The sequence below is a fragment of the Lolium rigidum genome, chromosome 1 (genome assembly GCF_022539505.1).
Source record: "Lolium rigidum isolate FL_2022 chromosome 1, APGP_CSIRO_Lrig_0.1, whole genome shotgun sequence".
NCBI classification, from domain to species: domain Eukaryota; kingdom Viridiplantae; phylum Streptophyta; class Magnoliopsida; order Poales; family Poaceae; genus Lolium; species Lolium rigidum.
This window is the reverse complement of record NC_061508.1, coordinates 26713915-26733183: the sequence shown is the minus strand read 5'-3', so window position 1 is coordinate 26733183 and position 19269 is coordinate 26713915. Positions and strand designations below refer to the sequence as shown.

Below are 19269 nucleotides of genomic sequence, written 5' to 3'. Positions count from 1 at the left end.
CCTAAGACGTCTCTCCGCCGACATTGTACACGCGCTTTTAAGGATAGGATACTAGGATCATAGAGGCAGCAGCACGTGTAGCTTCTCCATTCCCCAAAACAAAAAGTCAGAAACATCGTGCACGAAACCTGCAGCAGTTGCAGGCTTTGCCGGTAGGCTGCAGCACGGTGCGCCGCCAACCCAACCACCCGCCGTCCGTCCGGCCCATCACCTCAAAACGACCGCCCACAAGAAAAAAGAAAAGCGCGAAAAAGAGAGAAAAAAAAACACCTCTCGCGCCCCATTCTATTCCTTCCCGCGCCGTCGCGCGCCGCCTCGCCCCCGTCCTCTCGCCTTCGCCTCCCAGCCGGCGGCGGCGGGGCGGCTATGCTGAAGGGGCGGGAGAGCCTGGTCCGCCTCATCGGCCGGCGCCGCCGCTACCCTCTCCCCGCCTCCCTCGCCGCCGCCCTGCTCTCCTCCCCCGCTCCCTCCCACCAGGTCAATACACTGACGACTGACTGAACCCCAAACTGCTGTCAGACGCTTAACGTTTCCCCGTTTCCCCCCAGGCCGACGACGCGGGCGCGGGCGAGGCGGCTGATGCTGGCCCGTCGTCGGGAGGGGGCGCCGGCGCCGGCGCGGAGCGGGTCTCGTGCCCCGTCTGCGGCGAGTCCATCCGCGGCTCCGACTACAACGTCAACACCCACCTCGGTCAGTACCTCGAACCTCCACACTCCTCCTGAATCAGTGGAATGTAATGTTCATTCAGTGCCCATTCTAAGTTCGCTAGTCCATGTTGTTCCGGAATGCCGATTGCGTCGAGCTCCACTATAAGCCGTTGCTAAACAAATCACAAATACGGTTAGCTACTTCCTGACTATAGTATAACAAGTTCACTTGATCGCTCTCAGTACTGCGTTGCCATTTACAGCCAAGTCTAGTCGACTCAAGACTATGTCTGTCGTCTCTGTTGATTTAGGATAGCCCGTTCCTGTGAAATCTTACTTCCGGTATAATGGAATTCATAGGAAGCATTACATGCTTAGAAATACTACAAAATTGTTCTCAAGTGTTCAAAGTTGTTCTGAAGAGTTCTGTTTCCACATGAACTGTGCAGATATCTGCCTCAGCAGAGGAGCGAAACGGAAGCTAACACAGAGCAGCCTTCTTGATTTCAGATTCAGTAAAAAGGCGACAGTTAAGCCCAATCCAGACAGTTTGGACAATGATGACGAGGCAGGAAATAAGGGACTGGCAGGTGGAGACGTATCTAGCGACACCGCATTTTTATCCAGGAATAGTACTAGTAGTGACCCTGGAAGCCCCGAGGATAGTGCTACTACCCCTTCATTAATTGCCTGCCTGCACGGTTCACCTGGCATTTCCAAGATGCCTGATACCTGTATTATACCCTCAAATGTTGTCTTGCCAAATACCGAGAATGCTGAAAATGACGGCGCAGTCGAAAAGGACTCTTCCTACATGCTTTCAGCAGGAACAACTTCTGGCAGCATTGATGCATGTCCAGGCATGGACTCTAGCACCAAGGTTGTTGTTGACACTGTCATAGTGGGCCGGAGGTTCCGTGAAAACATTGAACTGCAAGAAGGTGTGGGCATCACTGTTTTGAGAGATCCTCAGAATGCCAAGGACCCTGATGCTATCAAGGTTTGCACCATTTATAAAGAAACTGTCCTTTCTGTTTATATCCCTGCCATGTAGCTGTTTTTCTTGATACCATCGACAGGTGCTTTATGCAGGGTCTGAATGTGAGCAGATACTTGGATACTTGCCCCGAGAGCTGGCTAAAGTCTTGGCTCCTCTACTGGACAAACACTTTGTTGAGTGCGAGGTGATCCCTTATTATATTGCAAAACAAGTGTGATGTAGCCTGCAGTTTCTACTTACTAGCCTACTAGGTCCTCGAGGATTATGTAGGCTGCCCTCTTGTTGAATAAACACATGCAGTCAAATTTTACACAGAATGCAATACAGTGGAAACTACATATACAGAACCATGTTCTGCCTGGTGACCTTGATTTGTGATGAATAAACTAGCCTCGACTACTTTGGTAGATTTTCTTAGATACCTCACTCCATGCCATCTTAGTGAATGCATGCTGATTCTAATGGACAGAGTAATTAATTTTGTGTAACTAGGCAACAACTTGTAAATTCGATGCTGTGCTTAGACTGAACAACTATAAAATCACATACTTTGCCATCGTAGTTAGTTTTCTGCCTATTGGCTATAAACTTAATACTCTTCATACCCAACTGTTATAAGAAGAGGTCTAGGATATCTCCTGTTCTGCATAAATTTCAGCAGAGCATGTGGCTGTGTTAATGATTTTAAGGTGGTGGTAATGGTCTGTCTCTGTAATTTAAGATTTTTTTCAGCAGCCCATCTCAGTGAGTATCCTCAGTCCTGTTAAGGGTCTTTCTCTCAAACCAGGCGCATACTGCCGCTGTTTTAATCAGGATTCCAACGAAGTTCATGTACAAGCTAAAATTATTTTCTAATCCAAATGGAAGCCTACTATATCCGTACATAAATGTGCAGTTAGGATAAAGGTTTGTAGGACTGGGAGGTTATTGCCTAACTAAACACCTGGAGAAGACCAACCCAACTTCATATCCATTTATAATTAGTACAAGCAACACTTCCGGTCACTAGAAGACTGGAAACCGACTATACCTGTGAAAGTAGTTAGTAGAATACAGATGTATACTCTGGTGCAAACAGATCTTTGGTCAGAACTAGCACTCTCTTTGAGCCTGAACGTTTGTTCCATAGTTTTTTATTGAGATTAGGTGGTGGCGTCTGTGTCATCTTTGATGATGACATCAATCTTGGCGGCAGTATTTTTTTGAAGTAAACTTTTTCACCCTGTTTGCTATAGGAAAGCCCACAAGGTTTCTACTCCAACTTCGAATAGGTCTTCGAGTATTTTTCTATATCTATTTTTCTGTACCAATTCAGTAACCATCAAACTTCTGATGCTTATTTTCCTATTTTGTTAGGGAGTTGTGATTGGTTTGCCTGAACAACAGCTTGACAATGTGCCCATCCATCTAACTTGCGAGAAATGTAAAGATGACAATGAGGGATACGAAGATCTGAGATACCGACAGTCCTTGTGGGAAAATTTTCTTGAAGTTGTTAAAAATGAAAATTTACAGCGACCTAGCAGTGCAAGATACCAGGAAAATTTTAATACCATGCTAACGGATGTTATGACCAACCATACACACCTTTTCAGTGATAAGGAAACATCATTTCTAGGTTTATTTCCTTCCCATAACATCTTTATGTTTCTTGATCAAGAACTCCTAATGACTAGTTTATGTTTTAACATTCAATAGGTTCTTTTAAGTCTCTATCGAATGATGGCCAAAGGCTTTTTGTGAGGATATACGGTCGAAAAGGTTAGCTCCCAAAGTCTATTGATTGTTAAATTGTTCATTTGGCTTTTTAGAATTTTAGTGCTAGGGGTGTAAGTTCAGTGCATGTATTACTTTGGTAGGTTGAACAAAATGGAGCCACCCATTGTGCAAATATAACTGAAAGTGATTAACTGAATTTCTTGCAGGGCCATGGTTTCGAGTGAGGAGTATCTCGTATCGTGAAATATCATATGTGGAGAATGCAGCCATGGAGTTAAAGTGTAATAACCTTTATCTACTCACTTTTGTAACTGTCATGTTAGCATTCTTTAGCTATTTCAGCTGGAAGCTGCTTCTTTTAAAGTGGCAGGTTATACAGAGATGCTTTCTTGCACCGATGTTCCATCGGAATACGATATTAAAGAGATTCTCGATGTGCTAAGTGTTCCAGAAATGAAGGAAATGCTAAAGGAACTCCCTAAGGTTTCAATCTTACCTTCAACCCCTTTCTTGTTGTGCACAAGTATGCAGTTTGCCTTTTACCACCCCAGCGTATTACCGTTTAGAATCACAATTTGTTCATATGTTGCTACCGAGGACAGTTACACACACTACAGAATTTATAGTAGTGCATTTGTTTATTACTAGTATGGCAATAGATCACTTATCAGTGCCAACTTGGTAGTGGTGCTGTTGATATATGTTGCATTAACATATCGTGATGCACGTATATCACATAATAATATGGCACATCCATGATAATGCATATCCTGCAAAATGGCCACGGCATATGATCTGGCAATAATTGAATATCACCCATTTATCCATAACATGTACCGACTAAAGCTCAAAGCAAATGATGTGGGCATACAACTATATTGTTTCCGTTAAGATGCCCAACAACTTGTAAGCAGGTTAAGTGGTAACATATAATGTACAGAAATGAACGATAGATATTTAAAAATATGTAATCTTGGTCAAATTGGTAGAGGAAAATCCTGAGATAATGGATGAGCATCGTAATGTTAATTGTAATCACCATCAAGCCTTGAGGCATGGTTAACAGAGACTGTCTCTGAATGCAAGAATACAAGCATCACATCCAAAGAGTCTCTTTGGCTCCCAAGCTCCAGTGCTCCTGTTATTCTCAAAATATCGAAAATAATATTATGAGTTTCAAAAATTTCTGAAAAAAATCTGGCTGTAGCCAAGATGTATCCCACAAAAGTGCCAAATATCAGTTTGAAATACTTTGTATTATGGGATACACGAAAATGAAAAAAATCTGATAATTTTTGGAGATTTGAAAATATGAATTGTTCAATATACTCAGATCCACTTTTTTTTTGTGCATCTCAAAATAAAAATATTTCAAATTGATATTTTGTACGTTTATGGGATACATCATGGACTGCAATCAGATTTTTTTCAACCTTATAAATACTGTTTTCGAATTTTTTAAAGTAACAGGATCACTGGAGCTCAGGAGCCAAAAATCTCCACTCCATCACATCTCTATATTGAGAATAGATCGGCGACTCAAAAATAAAATAGAAATCGGACAACTGATTGATATTTTGATCAATTGCCTGCTATCTCAAGTTGTTTTCCCCTTTGTGCTGACATGCAGCATATTTCTAAACTCGTCCTGGTTTTCTCAATGTATATTGCTTTCTCTAATTTTGCTTTCCAGAATAACACAAGCTGCACTCGTCGACATGAGATTCTTAGCACTCTTCTCTCCATATACAATAATGGAACTTGGTAACGGCTCTTTCCTTTTTTTATACTTGGGCATGATGGTCTCATAAGCAAATTAACCTTTGGATGTAGCACAACTCTACCAAAGCAAATTGTAAAATGGACGGGAACCTGTATAAAAACCTCCAGTATGGCTGATGAACTTCTGTGGCGTGTTCAGGTGAATGAAAATTTTGCTTAGACTGTTATATTATTTACGGTATTGTTCCGTCCAACAACTGTTGGCATGTATGATGATCAAATGCAACCATGCAGAGGCTCTTTTTTCTAAATGGCGAACAAGATCTTTCATCCTTTCTATTAGTGGATCTTGGTCTGGTGAAATTCCCAGACTACACCTGCCGCATCTCTCACCATATTTTTCAAGAAAGAAATGATTTACTGGAGTATGAAGAGGTAAACTTTTCATTTCCTTATAGAAAACAGAAACAGAACCTGCCAATCTTCAGTTTTGTACTTTTGTTTAATTTCTTATGTTGCAAATAGGCTATTCGAGTGGCACAGCTCATGGATGAATCTCTTGATAATGATAACATGGAAATGGTGTCAAGATGCGCTGATTTGTCTGAGAATCGACTATGCACTATGTTAAAAGACAAAGATAGCAGTTTAGCTGAATCTCCTCCATCATTCTATTCATGCTTTTCACCGGCATGGATCTATTCAAAAGTACTCACGTTAGGTGTCTCTGTTTACGAACGCGAACGCAGGTAAGTTGTGATGAACTTATGGATCAACCCAACTGGTATCTGCATGTACGTAGATGTTTCATTCAATTTTGATTGAACTGGAACCCTTGGCTGTACCATTTCTGGGTGGTGTTGGCACATCTTCTGGTCTGCTAGATGCATAACGGGATGCTTTAGTTTACTTACAGCTGTTAGACATTTAGTTGCATACACTTATACTAGGTAGGTTGTGAAGTTTCATCTTGTATGCGAATTGTGGATTAATGTGAACTTTTGCATTGAAGCTGAGTTTTTTATGAATAAACCTAATTGAAATAGAGATGATCTTCTGAAATCCTTCTCTTCTGCAAATTGATGGAATATATGTATGCATCCACAGGAAGGATCTTTCCCATTCCTTGTTGAATTTTTATAATTTTATAATACCTCCGAGTCTACATTCACTCAGTACCTAACTTTGCTATTTTTAGGGAACCAGATATGCTGACTATAGTTTACAGGTATGCAGATGCAATAAGGACTCTAAAGATACTACTTAGTAAAGTTTCTTCTGGTAGACGTCGAGGATATTGGACACTGAGGCTATCTGTTGATTTGGAGCATATGGGCCGCCCAAATGAGAGCCTTTCAACAGCTGAAGGAGGAGTAATTGATCCATGGGTGCGTGCTGGGTCAAAGATTGCACTGCAAAAGCGAGTTCTGCGTTTAGGCAAACCTCCACGGCGCTGGAAAGTTCCTAGTTATGCTGATTCTCTTAGGAGAAATATAAAAGAGGTACATATGTATGTCACTTTATGAGTAATAAAGCACCCTTTATCGAAAAAAAAAATCACTCTGAAGGTCCTCAATCAGGACAAAGTTCTACATATCTGTCTACTGGATCAAGGTGATAACATGAAAATGCTGAATAATCTATACTTGGAATGCATCATGCATATTCTATTATCAGGTAAACATCGAAGGAAGGCCACTGAATTGTGAAATAGGAGCAAAGAATGTTTTCTATGGCTATGATGGTGAACGCTGTGGGGTAGAGCAATTAGCTTTACAATATTATGCTGATGAAGGAGGTGGTTGGCAAGGTACCCATTCAGAAGGTGGGATATGGATGACAATCTTTGGCCTTCTGATGTGGGATGTAATATTTTCAGAAGTATGCGATGTTTTCCACTCTAAATTTCAGGTACATGACATATGGACGATTTTTCCTCGTTAAGAGTTGCATAACCATGTGCATTATGTTGGTGCATCTTGCAATGACTATGCTTTTGATATATTGTTTGCATGTTAGAGTTAACAGAGATTTCAGTTTTTCATCATGGTCTTTTACTTGGCTTCCTTACCACGATTTTGCATAGCTTGAGTCCTGTGTTCTCTTGCAGACAGCCCCTCTTGATTTTGAAACAGATGACTTCTACAAGTCAAGAAAGGACCTTATAGAATCACAGTTGGAAAAGATACATGACGGAATGGCTGAAGAGATGCTTATCAGCTCCTGGGAACTACATAAAGGGACATCCTGCAGGGGTGTCAATTGGGACCGGCATTCTATGGCTGACCTACGAGCTGTCGTTGCGTGTGTTGGTGGCCATCGCTTAGCGTTGCTGCTCCGGCATCTAGCCCTTGATTATAGGAGTTGGTCTGGTGGAATGCCTGATTTGCTGCTATGGCGTTTCCTCGATGAACGAGGTGGTGCTGAAGCTAAACTTGCGGAGGTTAAAGGACCAAAGGATCAGCTCACTGAGCAGCAACGTGCTTGGATTTTTGTCCTGATGGATTTTGGATTTGATGTGGAGGTTTGCAAAGTGAGCTTAGTTTCTAAGCGGAGATAGCACTTGCAAACCTCCACTCACTTGCAAACCTCCACATCAAATCATATTTATTTCTTTGGCAAAATGTATCCAAACATACCAAAAGCTGTGACATGTATAAGCAGCATTGTTTTTGATATTTGCATTGATGTTGTCTGAAAGTAAAAGCTGTCTTACAATTTCCAATGTCTATTTCTTGGATATCGAAAAGCACAGAACCAAGAAATGCATTAGTTGATTTTTGTTCCCAGTTTTAGTAGTTTACTTCTGGTTCAGAATGTGAAGTGGTCGATGAATTAGTCCATCTCTGCTGGGCTAGTAGCATAGTAGTAGGTGGCATTGCAGATCAGCAGCTGTCTGGTTGAAATATTCAGAAATTGTAGGCAAACCGAAAATTGAGTACACTAGTAAGCCAGAAGATACACTACAGTTGAATGATCTGATAACAACCTTTTTTTTTGTGGCGTTCATGGGGACAAAATTTCCATCTTAGATGTGTAATACACAGGCTGAACATGATCTTGACCAAGAATCAGGTACAAGAAAACTACAACAAACAAATAAAGTATGGACAAAGTGATACTGATATTATATTCATGAGGAGTCTAGGTTGGACAAACAACAAAATCATGCCATTACAGAGGAATATTGACAAGTTTCACCACCGTGATGTATTTGAGAGACTAGCAAGTACAGTCATTGCCACGATCACAGGTATATCAATATGCAACCTAGTTCTCAACTTGCAATGGGATGATTTCCGGGCCGCTCGATAATACTTCAGTCTCTTTGGCTTGAAGTCTAGATGTAGGCCATAACTAACCATGTTATAGCTGGACAAGTAGTAACCAGTGTGGCCTGGGGGTTGTCATAAGTTAACCATGCATCCTCCAGAACATTTGCTGTGCCTGATCTAACCTTTATATGAATATGCTGTTAAACGCCTCCTCTAATGCTCTTCGCTTACCCAACTCAGCAGTCCAACCACCTGCTCGTGCCCCTCTCTCCGCACGTAGTCTCATGGTCTCCTCATCATATCCTTGTAGAGGATCTAAGGAACCACCAATTGGTTGTGGGGCGTTGCCTGTCGGACGAGGTTGATTCAACCCACCCGGAACAGCAGCAGGCGCATACTGGCCTTGAACTCCTGCCCCACCACTTATGCCCTGGGAGCTTCCAGCAGCCTGTTACAATTTGCAAAACAAACATTGGCATTTGTACCACGAAAATATAAGAAGCATCTAAGATAGATTAAAATGCATCACATGAGCCTCAGGTGTTAAGTAGAACAGAGAACAACAGGGAAGCTATTATGGTTGGCATGCAATGATGCAGGCAGTCAAACTGAATGGAATAAAGTAACTGAAAATGCAATTAGCGACTAGAAATTCAGGCCACAAAGTGAACATGATATTAAGAATCTTCCGAAACCTTAGATAGCTGAACAACCAATATCCAAAGCTGCAATACCTCTACGGAATATTTCTTTAAGGAAATAGCGTGAAAAATAAAGATGAAATGCACATTCACTACCGAGTACCAACTGAAAAATGATAGCAGAATATCCAGCTTAGTAAAAGTATTTACCTTCCATCACCGAACGACCGTGATTGTCAAATATGTTAAATTTCAGATAGATTAAAACTTGTTGACAACATTTGATTGCATATATCCGAAATAATGCAAAGGTGAAAAATCTATAAGGCGGCCTCTCAGAATTTAGCATTATAGTGATGCCATTTATAAATAAAAATAAATGATTATAGCTATGAATATTTCACAATTGTTAAGTGAATATTCCCCATACGGAGGCTTCTAATCACCTAAAGCTGATATAACATATATATACACCAAAGATTTCTATCAACTAACCGTATCACTGGAGCCAGCTTTTACAGGATTTGTTCTGCTCGCTTTAAGTGCTGCTGCGAGATCTTCAGCCTAGACAAGAAGCACATTCGCCATGTCAGAATCTAAAAGCCTTACCAGGGGACTAGAATAGTACAAGAATAACATACCCTTTTAGCTCGCGATAGATAAATCTGCTCAGCATTTTCCTGCTGGTACCTAGAAATTTTAGCTTCGATGGCCTCGACATCGAATCCTTCGATCAGGTTGAAGGCTTCAAAGGGACATGAATTTTGAAATAAATAAATAAATAAACGAGCCTTGATCGACATTGCTACCAATGCTAGAACGAGCAGGCCTACAAACAGGTGATGGGCAACTCACTCATATCCTCGACCTCCTCCAGGTAATCGTTGTAATCTTTCAGCGACGGGAAATGCTCCCGCGTCTTGTTGAATCTGAGGTGGCAACCCACAGAAAAGGATCAGACTCGGCAGCGGAAGTTGGTTCGAAGGAAAGGAACCTGGGGAGTTCAGGGAGGGGAGGGAGCGCGCACATGCTGGCCATCCTGCGGCGCAGGGTCATCTCCTTCGCCCATGCGTTCCCTCCGCCGCCGCCCCCCACCACCACCATCTCGCCGCCGCCGCCGCCGCCGCCGCCGACTTGACCGCGGGATCAGCTGCCGTGGGGTCGCGCCGTAAGTGAGCTAGGGTTCTGACGGGAAGGGGAAGAAGAAGGAGAGCAGGGCCCGTGTTTGCAATTTTGAGAAAAAGAAAGGTTCTTTTAGCAAAAGAACATGCGATAGCGTATCTGAACCGCCCAATATTGATCGAACGGCTCCAGTAGCACGTGGCACTTGTTTGTAACCTTGGATCCTCTTTGCGGTCCACGTCAGAAACAGCAATGGCGCACCCGCTGCGCCTTCTCGGCCGCATGGCCGGCGGCGGCGGCCGCCGGGGCCGCCTCCCACCTCCTCTCGCAGCCCTCGCCCACCTCTCCGCCTCGCCGCACCGGAGCCCCGACCGGCAGCTCCCGTCACCTGCTCCCCCGCTCCCTTCACGCCCTCGCTTTCTCCCTTTCGCCGTGCCCGCGCGAAGCTTCTCCTGGTACTCCCGCTCCCCATCCGTCCCCGCCGCCGGCGCAGTCGCTGCGGAGGCTCCGGTTGGCGAGGGCGCAGGGGTCGAGACGAAAGGCATCTACTTGGATGATGCGAGTACCATCGATTACGGGGAGGTGCTCCCCGGCGCGGCAGGCGGTGCGGCGGATGCTGCCGCGGGAGTGGCCGTCGGTAGCGATGGAAGCGGCATCTCCGGTTTCTGTATGGGCACGGTAGTCGACGCCATCGACGGGTTCCATAGTCTCACCGGACTACCATGGTAGGCATCCTGCTTGTCAATTTTTATTGCCGCTGCCGCCATTAATTCCAATTTAAGTAGGCTTGGTTTGGCGTTTCTCATTCCTGTGACTTGTTGCCCTCCTGAATCAGAGTACCGCTGATTTGATTTTCATTGCAGGTGGATAACAATCTCGGTCTCAACTGTGGCCATGCGACTTGTGATACTCCCTGCTCTGGTATTACAACTTCACAAGACTGCTAAAATTGGCCAACTATTTCGGAAATGTAAGTTCTGCCAGCTTCTCACTGCCCTTTCTTGTGTTAAAAAATGTCCGATATGCATGGGCTAACTGGTGGCCAGAGAATAACAGATTCAGACGACTATTATTCATCTTTCATCAAAAAATTCTTAAATTTCCTAATATTTAGAATATTACCAACTAGTAAATGTAATTCTATTGTATTCTTCCAAGTAAAAATATCCACTTTATCTTAGCCTTTCAGAGTCTATTCTATTGTTGTATGATTGAGTTTATATTGTTTATATTTTATTTTTTTATGTTTATCTATTTCTGACTTTACTCTCATATATCTCCTTTTAAAGTGCCCCCTCCATTCCCACCCCCTCTATCAGGAAGGAGTTATCGTGACCAGTACTCTCTTTTCCAGAAGAAAAGGCGAGAACTCGGTTGCCCCTCCTTTCTTTGGAATTTCGCCTACTTTTCAGTTCAGGTAATGATAAAATCTTCTACAATCCAGACACTTTGAGAGTAAATAACATTACAATTCATTTTCCGAAGTATTGCTTTTATTGTTTCTTGTTCCTAATCCCCCCCCCCCCCACCCCATCCACCCACACACACCCTTTACCCTGATCCATTGTTTGAAAAGCATTTAAAAGAGCATTCAATTCGCTCTGGTGTTTTTTTTCGTATATGCAGCTCCCTTGCTTTATATTGTGGATGGCAAGCATCCGGAGTATGTGCCTGAGTAATCACCCTGGATTGGATAATGTATGTTCAAGGTATCTCTATACTCAATTATCTACTATTACATTCCTTTCAATAGTCCTAAGTTTCTTAAAAGACTATGTTCTGTGAAGCTCTTGCCGTTGTAACCATACATTTACACCAATGTGCCTTTTTTTCTGTTTATGAGGCATTCACAAGCTATCCTCATTTTAGTAGTTTTGCAGCTTAAAATTCTGTTACAGAGATGGTGTTTCGCACTTACCAACATTTCTATTAATTTCAATCATGATGCAATGTATGTAAAAATTGTAAACTAAATGGAATAAGCTCTGGCATTGGCATGAACTCAGTTAATGTCTGTACTCCCTCTATCCCAAATTGGATGCCTATAATATTTGGATAAAGTCAAACTTCTCAAAGTTTGGTCAACTATATAGAAAAAAGTGTCAACATTTATAATCACAAATTAATATTTTTAGAACCCTCATGAAATATATTTTCATATTATGTGCATTTAAAATTTTAGATGTTGATATTTTTTTGTATATAGTTGCTCAAACTTTAAAAAGTTTGACTTTGACTGAAAACTATAGGCATCCTAATTTGGGGAGGAGGGAGTAATTCACATTCAAGGATGTAAATTTGATTAACTGAAGAGAAAATCTGCATAAGTGATAATTGGTTATATATTTTTTTCATTGACTAGTTAAATTTGTTTTCAACGATTTAATATTAATTATCTGTTGGTATTTGTTGACAATTATACAGGGCGGTATTCTGTGGTTTCATGACTTGACTGAGTTTCCACATGGTGCTTTAGGTCCTGTTTTTCCTATCTTAGTTGCTGGACTCCATTATTTGAATATTCAGGTAATCTACTGCTTTGTATCCAGTTTTTGTGTTTTAAAATTTTGTTTACCATTTTCCCAATTTTGAGTGTGTTACCGTTACCTTCATTATTTCAGTTCAGTGACTGGCTAACATTTGATCCAATAAAATATAAGTTATGTTAGACCAAGTTGATATCATTAGATTCATATAATCGCAAAGAATCTTCTACTGAAATTTGAACGATCTTCTGTTCTTTTTGTTGCTATTTGGATGTGAACACTAGTTTATATATTTTCGTGAATCTAGGACTTGTTGCCGGTTTGCAGTAAATTGTCTAACGCTTCTTTCTTGCCTTCCTCAGATATCCTTCCAGAAAAGCCATACCAAGGAGTTGCCTGGAGTTTTAGGCGTACTAGCAAAGGCACGTTCCTGCAACCAATGTCATATTGGATACAAGTTGCTAGCTGTCACAACTCAAATGCAAATCACTTGCATAACTGGCCTATTGCTAAGATCTTGTGTGATGAATGTGAATGATTGGCGACTCACTCGGCAATCTGGATATTTTTTGCTAGTTTGGTGCAATCTGTAGCGCTGGATAGATTTAGGCACTTGCGCAGTTTAGTTGGTCAGTACTACTAAAGAATACACTCCACACTCCCTCTGTCAGACGACATATCTTTATAGCTGTATCATGAATGTATTACCGTTACCCTTCTGGTTTAATACAGTACAAGCTATGATCCTGAGGCTGCTACCTGTAAATATGCATAAAACCTTGCTTAGGCATATGTCTGGTGCTCCAGTGCTCCTGACCTTACAATCTGCGATATGGGATTAGTTTTCTCTATTAAGAAACTTGCTCAACTAGGTCCATTTGAATGCCCATGAATTTGTTTCCATGATAATATGATCATGTGTATCTCCATTCTTCTTATGTTCTGAAAATGTTTGTTTCTTGTTTGCAGTACTACAAGATATACCTTGATATTCTGTCTATTCCTTTGTTACTTATCGCGTATGTGGTCCCTCAGGTAAGTTCCTTCCAATTTGCTTCATTTGATTAGAGATGATTATTATGCGCACTAGATATGGTTTCTTGCAAATTGTAGAGTTATAGTTTTTTGCTCCATTTCAGTATATAGAGGGAGGGAGGGAAGGAGGGAGTGAATTTATGTACAGTAACATGCTCTGTATCTCCACATATTCATACTTTCGCTCTCACTAGCAAACCAGGTTGGATGAATTAAGCATCAGTGCCCCAATTTGTTTTAAGTAATCAAAGTTCTTGGAGCAGGGCCTGAAGCTAAAATTAAGAAAGATGTTGTTCTATTAAGAGTTCAATAGAAGTTATTCTTATTACCATTTAAACATAATCATGCTTCATCATCAAACAGACTGAAAGAAGAATCACAGTTTAGCGCCTTTTTTTGGTTTCATTTAGGTTGCTGTTCAGATGATAGTGATGCATTGTATTTACCCCTCTTATTGGCAGGGAAGCCTGATCTACTGGACTACCAATGGTTTATTTAGTGTAGCTCAGGTCAGTTGAAGCTATTCACTTCTGTAATGAAAGCCTTTTTTTTGTCAACTTTGGATATTCCTGCACCAGTTATTATAACTCCATGCTTACATATATGTACGGACTTGATGAATGCAAGGAAAGCTTATAAGGCCCACTAGTTCTTTTGCATTATTTTGTAGTAAAGGAAATAAAAATATTTGGTAGGGACTAATTTTACACCTTATAGAAAAAAGGAACATCAGTCAAAACACATATAGACGAGTTCTCTCTTTCCTTCGTGCCTATTTTCTGTTAGTCCGAGAGATGTTCCAGTATCAATGATTTAGGCATGTGCAGATAGTTATGATGCAGACTTTATGTTTATATTACTGTTCTGATGTTCACATTGCATATTTTGCATTGTATCTAATCTTTGAAATATAAAAATGCAGCAATTGTCCCTCAGAAATGATGTTATCCGCAAGATGTTGGGATTGCCTGATATTGGAGCTCACTCTGGTAATGCATCACCAAAATCTGTTCTTGAGGGTCAGAAGGCGATGCAGGTGAAACCCTCTGAAAGTATTTAATGTTATAGCAATTGGCTGTTGCAGTCATGCCAATCTAACTTCACTAATTTCGCATCCACTTTCATCTCAGAAAGATCAGATTATTGCATTTGTTCTTCTTGAGCATATGCCTGTTTTTCTGCTGAATTCTTGTTGTAAACTAACTTGCAGCAATGGCCCCTTGGAGGTACTCCTGTGCAATCAAAATTGGGATCATCTGATAACGAGACTCCAAAGTTTATGTTTGAGAATAGTACGATAATGGAAGAAAATGTATCCGAGTCCAGTTCACCTGAGGAGCTTCTTCAAGTATGAATGAACACAATCTACAGAAATTATGTCTGAGATGTTATTTTGTCATTGATTCTGAAGCACATATCTGTATTTTTTTTTTTGATAGCAAGCATTACAATATTTGCAAACTGGCTGTCAAGATCAAGCTATTCCACTTATCAAGTAAGTTGGTATAACCTATCTATATATGGTTGCTTTCTTCAGTTGGCACGCATTTTCATCTGCAAATAGTAGAAATTGATGAACCATTTTTTGCCTACAGAACAGCGATAGAGAAAAACCCAGATCTGTTTGACTGTTTGATTGGAATGGGGCAGATGTTGTTCCAAAATAAGTTGTTTGCTGAATCCGCAGTTTGTTATGACCATGCTATACCAATGGTATGTTGTAATCTCAGATGTTCTTTTGTACTTTGAATGTTATGGGTTGAGGCAATATAACACACAGTGATATAAGATTTAATGCTCCCTGTTGTGTAGATTAAAGAACAGGATCCTCTTCTTATACTTGCATACTTTGGTGCTGGTCTTTCACGACAACAGCAGGTAGAGTAATATTCCGTCGTGACCCGTTTTTAAGCCATTACAAATAACAGTGAATAATATCAGCACCCCGTCAATTCCCATTGTAGGGCGATAATGAGACGGCAATCAAACTCCTGCAAAGAATAGCGGAACTCAAGGAGCCAGAGAAGAACAAGCAATGCTATTTCCAAGGCTTTATTGTTCTAGCAAGGTAACCAGCCTCTTTGCAGGTCATTTTATCAACATAGGCTTCTGTAGAGTGACAGCTTTAAGTAGTCTGCACACTTCTAAGTATTGGATTCAGCAAAGCGAAGCTAGAATCTTTGCCAGTTGTTTTCCATTTTGCATTGCATCTTGATGTGTCTTGAAGCCACATAAGCATGTGAGCGTGCATAAGTGCACATTGTTTAATGTTGTGTCATACTGTCAGCTCATGGAGCCAACTTGGTAATTTAATTCAAGTCCAGGTTGATTCAGGTTGCCTTATTGTAGCTAACTTATGTAACTTAGCTTTTACTACATATTAAATTTAGCCTGTGAATCTATGTCTAACTTAGTGCTTCCACCATTTCATATTAGAGGGGGTATTTGTATTAACTGGGAAGATTAAGTTGGATTTTGTTTTGAAACGGAGGCAAAAGCTTTGCCTCATCTATTAATTAAGAAGAAAGTGCTCAGTTTTTAGGAGAAAACCGGGCGAAACCTACAACAACAGGGCCAAGCCCACACATCAACCAATTAGAACCGACAACCCAAGAGCACAATGTCGCAAAGAAGACCCACTACAAGAACATGACACCCAAAAAAGAGTCCAACAATTAATCAGCTGCTGAAACTTTCCTTGTTACGGCTCTCTTCCTTCTTTGGATTAAGTTGGATTTGAAGGCTCTCTTCCTTCTTTGGATTAAGTTGGATTTGAAGAAAGAAAGGTAGTGGGGAAAATACTAGACTATTCTCAGGAGAGTTTACCACTGAAGTTGCATCTCTCTCTCTCCATATTATGGTGTGTGGAGAAAGACTGCAGAATGTTAGAACATGATGGCAAGACTTAATGTCAGCTTTAGTACTTACTAGTACGAGGCTATGAGCCCTCTAAAATGAAAAGGACAGCAAGAATCTTTGCACCCTTTACTATGAAATTGACTTATTTTCTCTTTTCACCTCTTCGTTTTGGTCTTCTGGAAGAGAACCCTAATTGCTACTGAAGTCGCTGATTGTTTGCTTGCAGTATACTACTGAATGAAGGTCGTAATTCTGAGGCTGCGAAATACCTGCGACTAGCTATGGCTTATGATCCTACTGCCGAGAGACTTCTGAAGGAATGTGAAGACTCAATGGAAGACCAACCAAGCCAGCAGAATATTGAGCCACCAGACCAGAAAAGCCAATAAGACAGGCAGAACAGGGACATGATATTGCTTTCTTTTTTTCAACATCAGCACAAGGTTTTCTTGGCAGTTTAATCGCGATCTGCTATATTTCCTAGTCGGGAAGCTTAGTTCATCCTTGGAGATTCTAAAATATACGTCAGTTTTTTTTTAATCAGATAGGGGCAGTGACCTAATATATGAATCCATTGGAAGTCGAGGCATATAGGCCTAGGCGGCACAGATGTTAGCTCATTGATGTATTGTTATTTTACCATTACGGTGTTAATCGAAGTATCTAACAGCAGCAAGTATGGTTTGATCAAATTAATTCATAAATTTTCATGTTGAGGAGATATGTTATAATTTCATTTGGATCGCGCATTATGATTAGTGTTCTCAACTTTGATGATCTTGGAATTGCATGATGCAAGTGCACTGATCGCGTTGAATCAACTGCTAAACTATGCGCTGTATAATTAGCCTAACTGTGTAGAGATAATGATTTCCGATGAAAGGTCTTAGGTCAGGCCAGTAAAGCTCCTAAGATGACCCATACAAAAACAGTTTGTAAAAAATGTTCATATTGTGACATGGCACATCATATACCTTCGATCTGTAAATCCCTCTGAACAAATAGGACTATCTTAATCAAAATCACTAAAGCTTCGTTGGCCATCTTACAATTTTCTCAATCTCGCTTCTGCGGCAACTTGAATTTATGGAAGCGCGTTTTGTGGCTAGGTTTTGTGCTTTTAAATTTTATAATTGGATCAAACCAATGAGGAAAGGTCGCGGCATGAGACGAAATGGTGTGCTGGACATTGAGCGCTGCATCCACATGCTCCCAATTCTCAATTACGGTTGGTGCCGTCACGCACGGTGAGCGCTGCCTTCCACTTGGCGGCGACACCCTCCAGCGCCCGGCGCGACGACCCTTCCGGCGACCAAGCGCGCGCCGCCGCTTGCTGCAGGTCGCCAGCCCGGCGCCGCGCTGCACGTCCCTTCTCCCCCTCCATGAGCTCCTTCACGGCTGCCGCGACTTCCTCGCGAGCCACCACGCCGCTGCCATCCTCTCGCGGTCGCGGTCGCAGCGCCACCCCGAGTCTCCTTTCCAGCACAACGGCGTTCATCCTCTGCTCCGCGTACAGCGGCCACGCGAGCATGGGCACGCCGTACACCGCGCTCTCCAGCGCCGAGTTCCACCCGCAGTGCGACACGAAGACCGCCGTCGCCGGGTGAGACAGCACGCGCACCTGAGGCGCCCACCCCGGCACGGCGAGGCCCCTGCCCTTGGTCCTTTCGAGAAAGCCATCGGGAAGCCACGCCAATGGGTCGTCGTCGTCGCCGCCGCTCCCATAGGCATAAGAGCAGCCGTCCAGGCTTGGCATCCGCACCACCCAAAGGAACCTGTAGCTGCTCGCCTCTAGCCCAGCGGCGAGCTCGGCTGTCTGCTCAACAGACAGCGCTCCAGCGCTTCCGAAGGAGAGGTACACCACCGACCTTGTCGGCTGGCGATCCAGCCACTGGAGCATGGGCCAGGAGCCTCCAGCTTCGTCGTCGGAGTTTGATCGGACCAACGGCCCCACGGGGAACACCGGCGGGAACGCGCCTTGCTTGAACGATTCCACGGTGGCAGCTTCCATCTCGTCGAAGGTGTTGGACAAGAAGCCGTCAGCAAGGCGGTATTCCTGGCCTGCCTCCAAGGTGTGCGCGTAAACCAAGTTGTTAATGTCATGATACGGCAGCGGAAGGTCTGCGAGGGGCAGCGACAAGCCACCGGGGAACTCGAGTGGCATCGGGAGCTCGCGGTACTCGCCAGGGGCAGCGCCATCGTGGAGCTCCACCAGGCGGCGCATCAGGTAGATCAATGTTAGGCTGGTGGGGACGAAGACGTAGCCCGGGACGCCGAGTTCGGCGGCGAGGGGCAGCGCCGCGGAGCACAAGAAGTCTGGCACCAGCGCGGCGAGCGGGGTGATGGAGCGAAGCAGGGTGCGGAGGCTGGGGAGGGAGCGGCGAATAAGCTCAACGAGCACGGTGAGAGGACGGGCGTCGGCGGGGAGATCGTCCATCTGGACGGCGGGGAGCGCGGCCGTGGAGACGGTGGGAGGGATGCAGGCTTCCGGGCCGGGGAGGCCATTGAAGGTGACGAGCGTGGCCGCGAACCCGTGGTGCTCGACGAGCCGCCATGCAAGCTCGGCCAGCGGTATGAGGTGGCCGACGCCGGGGCAGGCGAGTAGTACAACGTGACACGGCGCCGTGGATGGCGTTGGAGCTCTTGTCAACGATTCCATTGCTAGCCTAGATACAATCGGTAGTGTTTCAGCACCGTGGGTAAACGTGGCAATGTGGTATGAGGCTGCCGACGCTCCGGAAGCATCTAGCGAGCATCTCATAC

General features: G+C 43.1%; 4 protein-coding genes across 4 annotated transcripts; 2 read left to right on the top strand and 2 right to left on the bottom strand.

Annotated features, from left to right (window-relative positions):
* The first annotated feature begins 366 nt into the window (after positions 1-366).
* Positions 367-7648, top strand: LOC124670063 (fanconi-associated nuclease 1 homolog). Its single transcript, XM_047206577.1, has 15 exons — positions 367-477; positions 549-690; positions 1097-1647; positions 1727-1831; positions 3004-3265; positions 3346-3408; positions 3573-3647; positions 3731-3849; positions 5060-5130; positions 5200-5287; positions 5383-5523; positions 5614-5837; positions 6317-6590; positions 6766-6999; positions 7199-7648. The coding sequence occupies exons 1-15, from the start codon at positions 367-369 to the stop codon at positions 7646-7648; spliced, it is 2910 nt and encodes a 969-aa protein (XP_047062533.1).
* Positions 7649-8195: 547 nt separating this feature from the next.
* LOC124670051 lies at positions 8196-10118 on the bottom strand. The gene is made up of 5 exons (XM_047206570.1): positions 10032-10118; positions 9860-9933; positions 9646-9749; positions 9500-9568; positions 8196-8811 (listed from the first exon to the last, which is right to left on the bottom strand). Exons 1-5 carry the CDS (start codon positions 10106-10108, stop codon positions 8548-8550), a joined length of 588 nt encoding a protein of 195 aa, XP_047062526.1. The 5' UTR covers positions 10109-10118; the 3' UTR covers positions 8196-8547.
* Positions 10119-10378: 260 nt separating this feature from the next.
* On the top strand, positions 10379-17222 carry LOC124705944 (ALBINO3-like protein 2, chloroplastic). Its single transcript, XM_047237630.1, has 15 exons — positions 10379-10851; positions 10990-11096; positions 11416-11543; positions 11753-11824; positions 12551-12652; positions 12975-13034; positions 13582-13647; positions 14109-14156; positions 14570-14683; positions 14858-14995; positions 15087-15142; positions 15243-15360; positions 15460-15525; positions 15612-15715; positions 16733-17222. The coding sequence occupies exons 1-15, from the start codon at positions 10379-10381 to the stop codon at positions 16893-16895; spliced, it is 1815 nt and encodes a 604-aa protein (XP_047093586.1). The 3' UTR covers positions 16896-17222.
* A 470-nt stretch (positions 17223-17692) lies between these two features.
* Positions 17693-19269, bottom strand: LOC124670040 (hydroquinone glucosyltransferase-like). The gene has a single exon (XM_047206561.1). The coding sequence runs from the start codon at positions 19265-19267 to the stop codon at positions 17726-17728; it is 1542 nt and encodes a 513-aa protein (XP_047062517.1). The 5' UTR covers positions 19268-19269; the 3' UTR covers positions 17693-17725.

Excerpts from the sequence above, each read along its gene's own strand:
- LOC124670063 (XM_047206577.1), top strand. The coding sequence starts at position 367 with ATGCTGAAGGGGCGGGAGAGCCTGGTCCGCCTCATCGGCCGGCGCCGC. Across the intron at positions 3,409-3,572 it reads GAGGATATACGGTCGAAAAG|GGCCATGGTTTCGAGTGAGG; the intron begins GTTAGCTCCCAA and ends AATTTCTTGCAG. Across the intron at positions 3,850-5,059 it reads TGCTAAAGGAACTCCCTAAG|AATAACACAAGCTGCACTCG; the intron begins GTTTCAATCTTA and ends TTTGCTTTCCAG.
- LOC124670051 (XM_047206570.1), bottom strand. The coding sequence starts at position 10,108 with ATGGTGGTGGTGGGGGGCGGCGGCGGAGGGAACGCATGGGCGAAGGAG. Across the intron at positions 9,750-9,859 it reads GGAGGAGGTCGAGGATATGA|CCTTCAACCTGATCGAAGGA; the intron begins GTGAGTTGCCCA and ends GTCCCTTTGAAG. Across the intron at positions 8,812-9,499 it reads AAGCTGGCTCCAGTGATACG|GCTGCTGGAAGCTCCCAGGG; the intron begins GTTAGTTGATAG and ends AAATTGTAACAG.
- LOC124705944 (XM_047237630.1), top strand. The coding sequence starts at position 10,379 with ATGGCGCACCCGCTGCGCCTTCTCGGCCGCATGGCCGGCGGCGGCGGC. Across the intron at positions 12,653-12,974 it reads TCCATTATTTGAATATTCAG|ATATCCTTCCAGAAAAGCCA; the intron begins GTAATCTACTGC and ends TGCCTTCCTCAG. Across the intron at positions 15,716-16,732 it reads GGCTTTATTGTTCTAGCAAG|TATACTACTGAATGAAGGTC; the intron begins GTAACCAGCCTC and ends GTTTGCTTGCAG.
- LOC124670040 (XM_047206561.1), bottom strand. The coding sequence starts at position 19,267 with ATGAGATGCTCGCTAGATGCTTCCGGAGCGTCGGCAGCCTCATACCAC.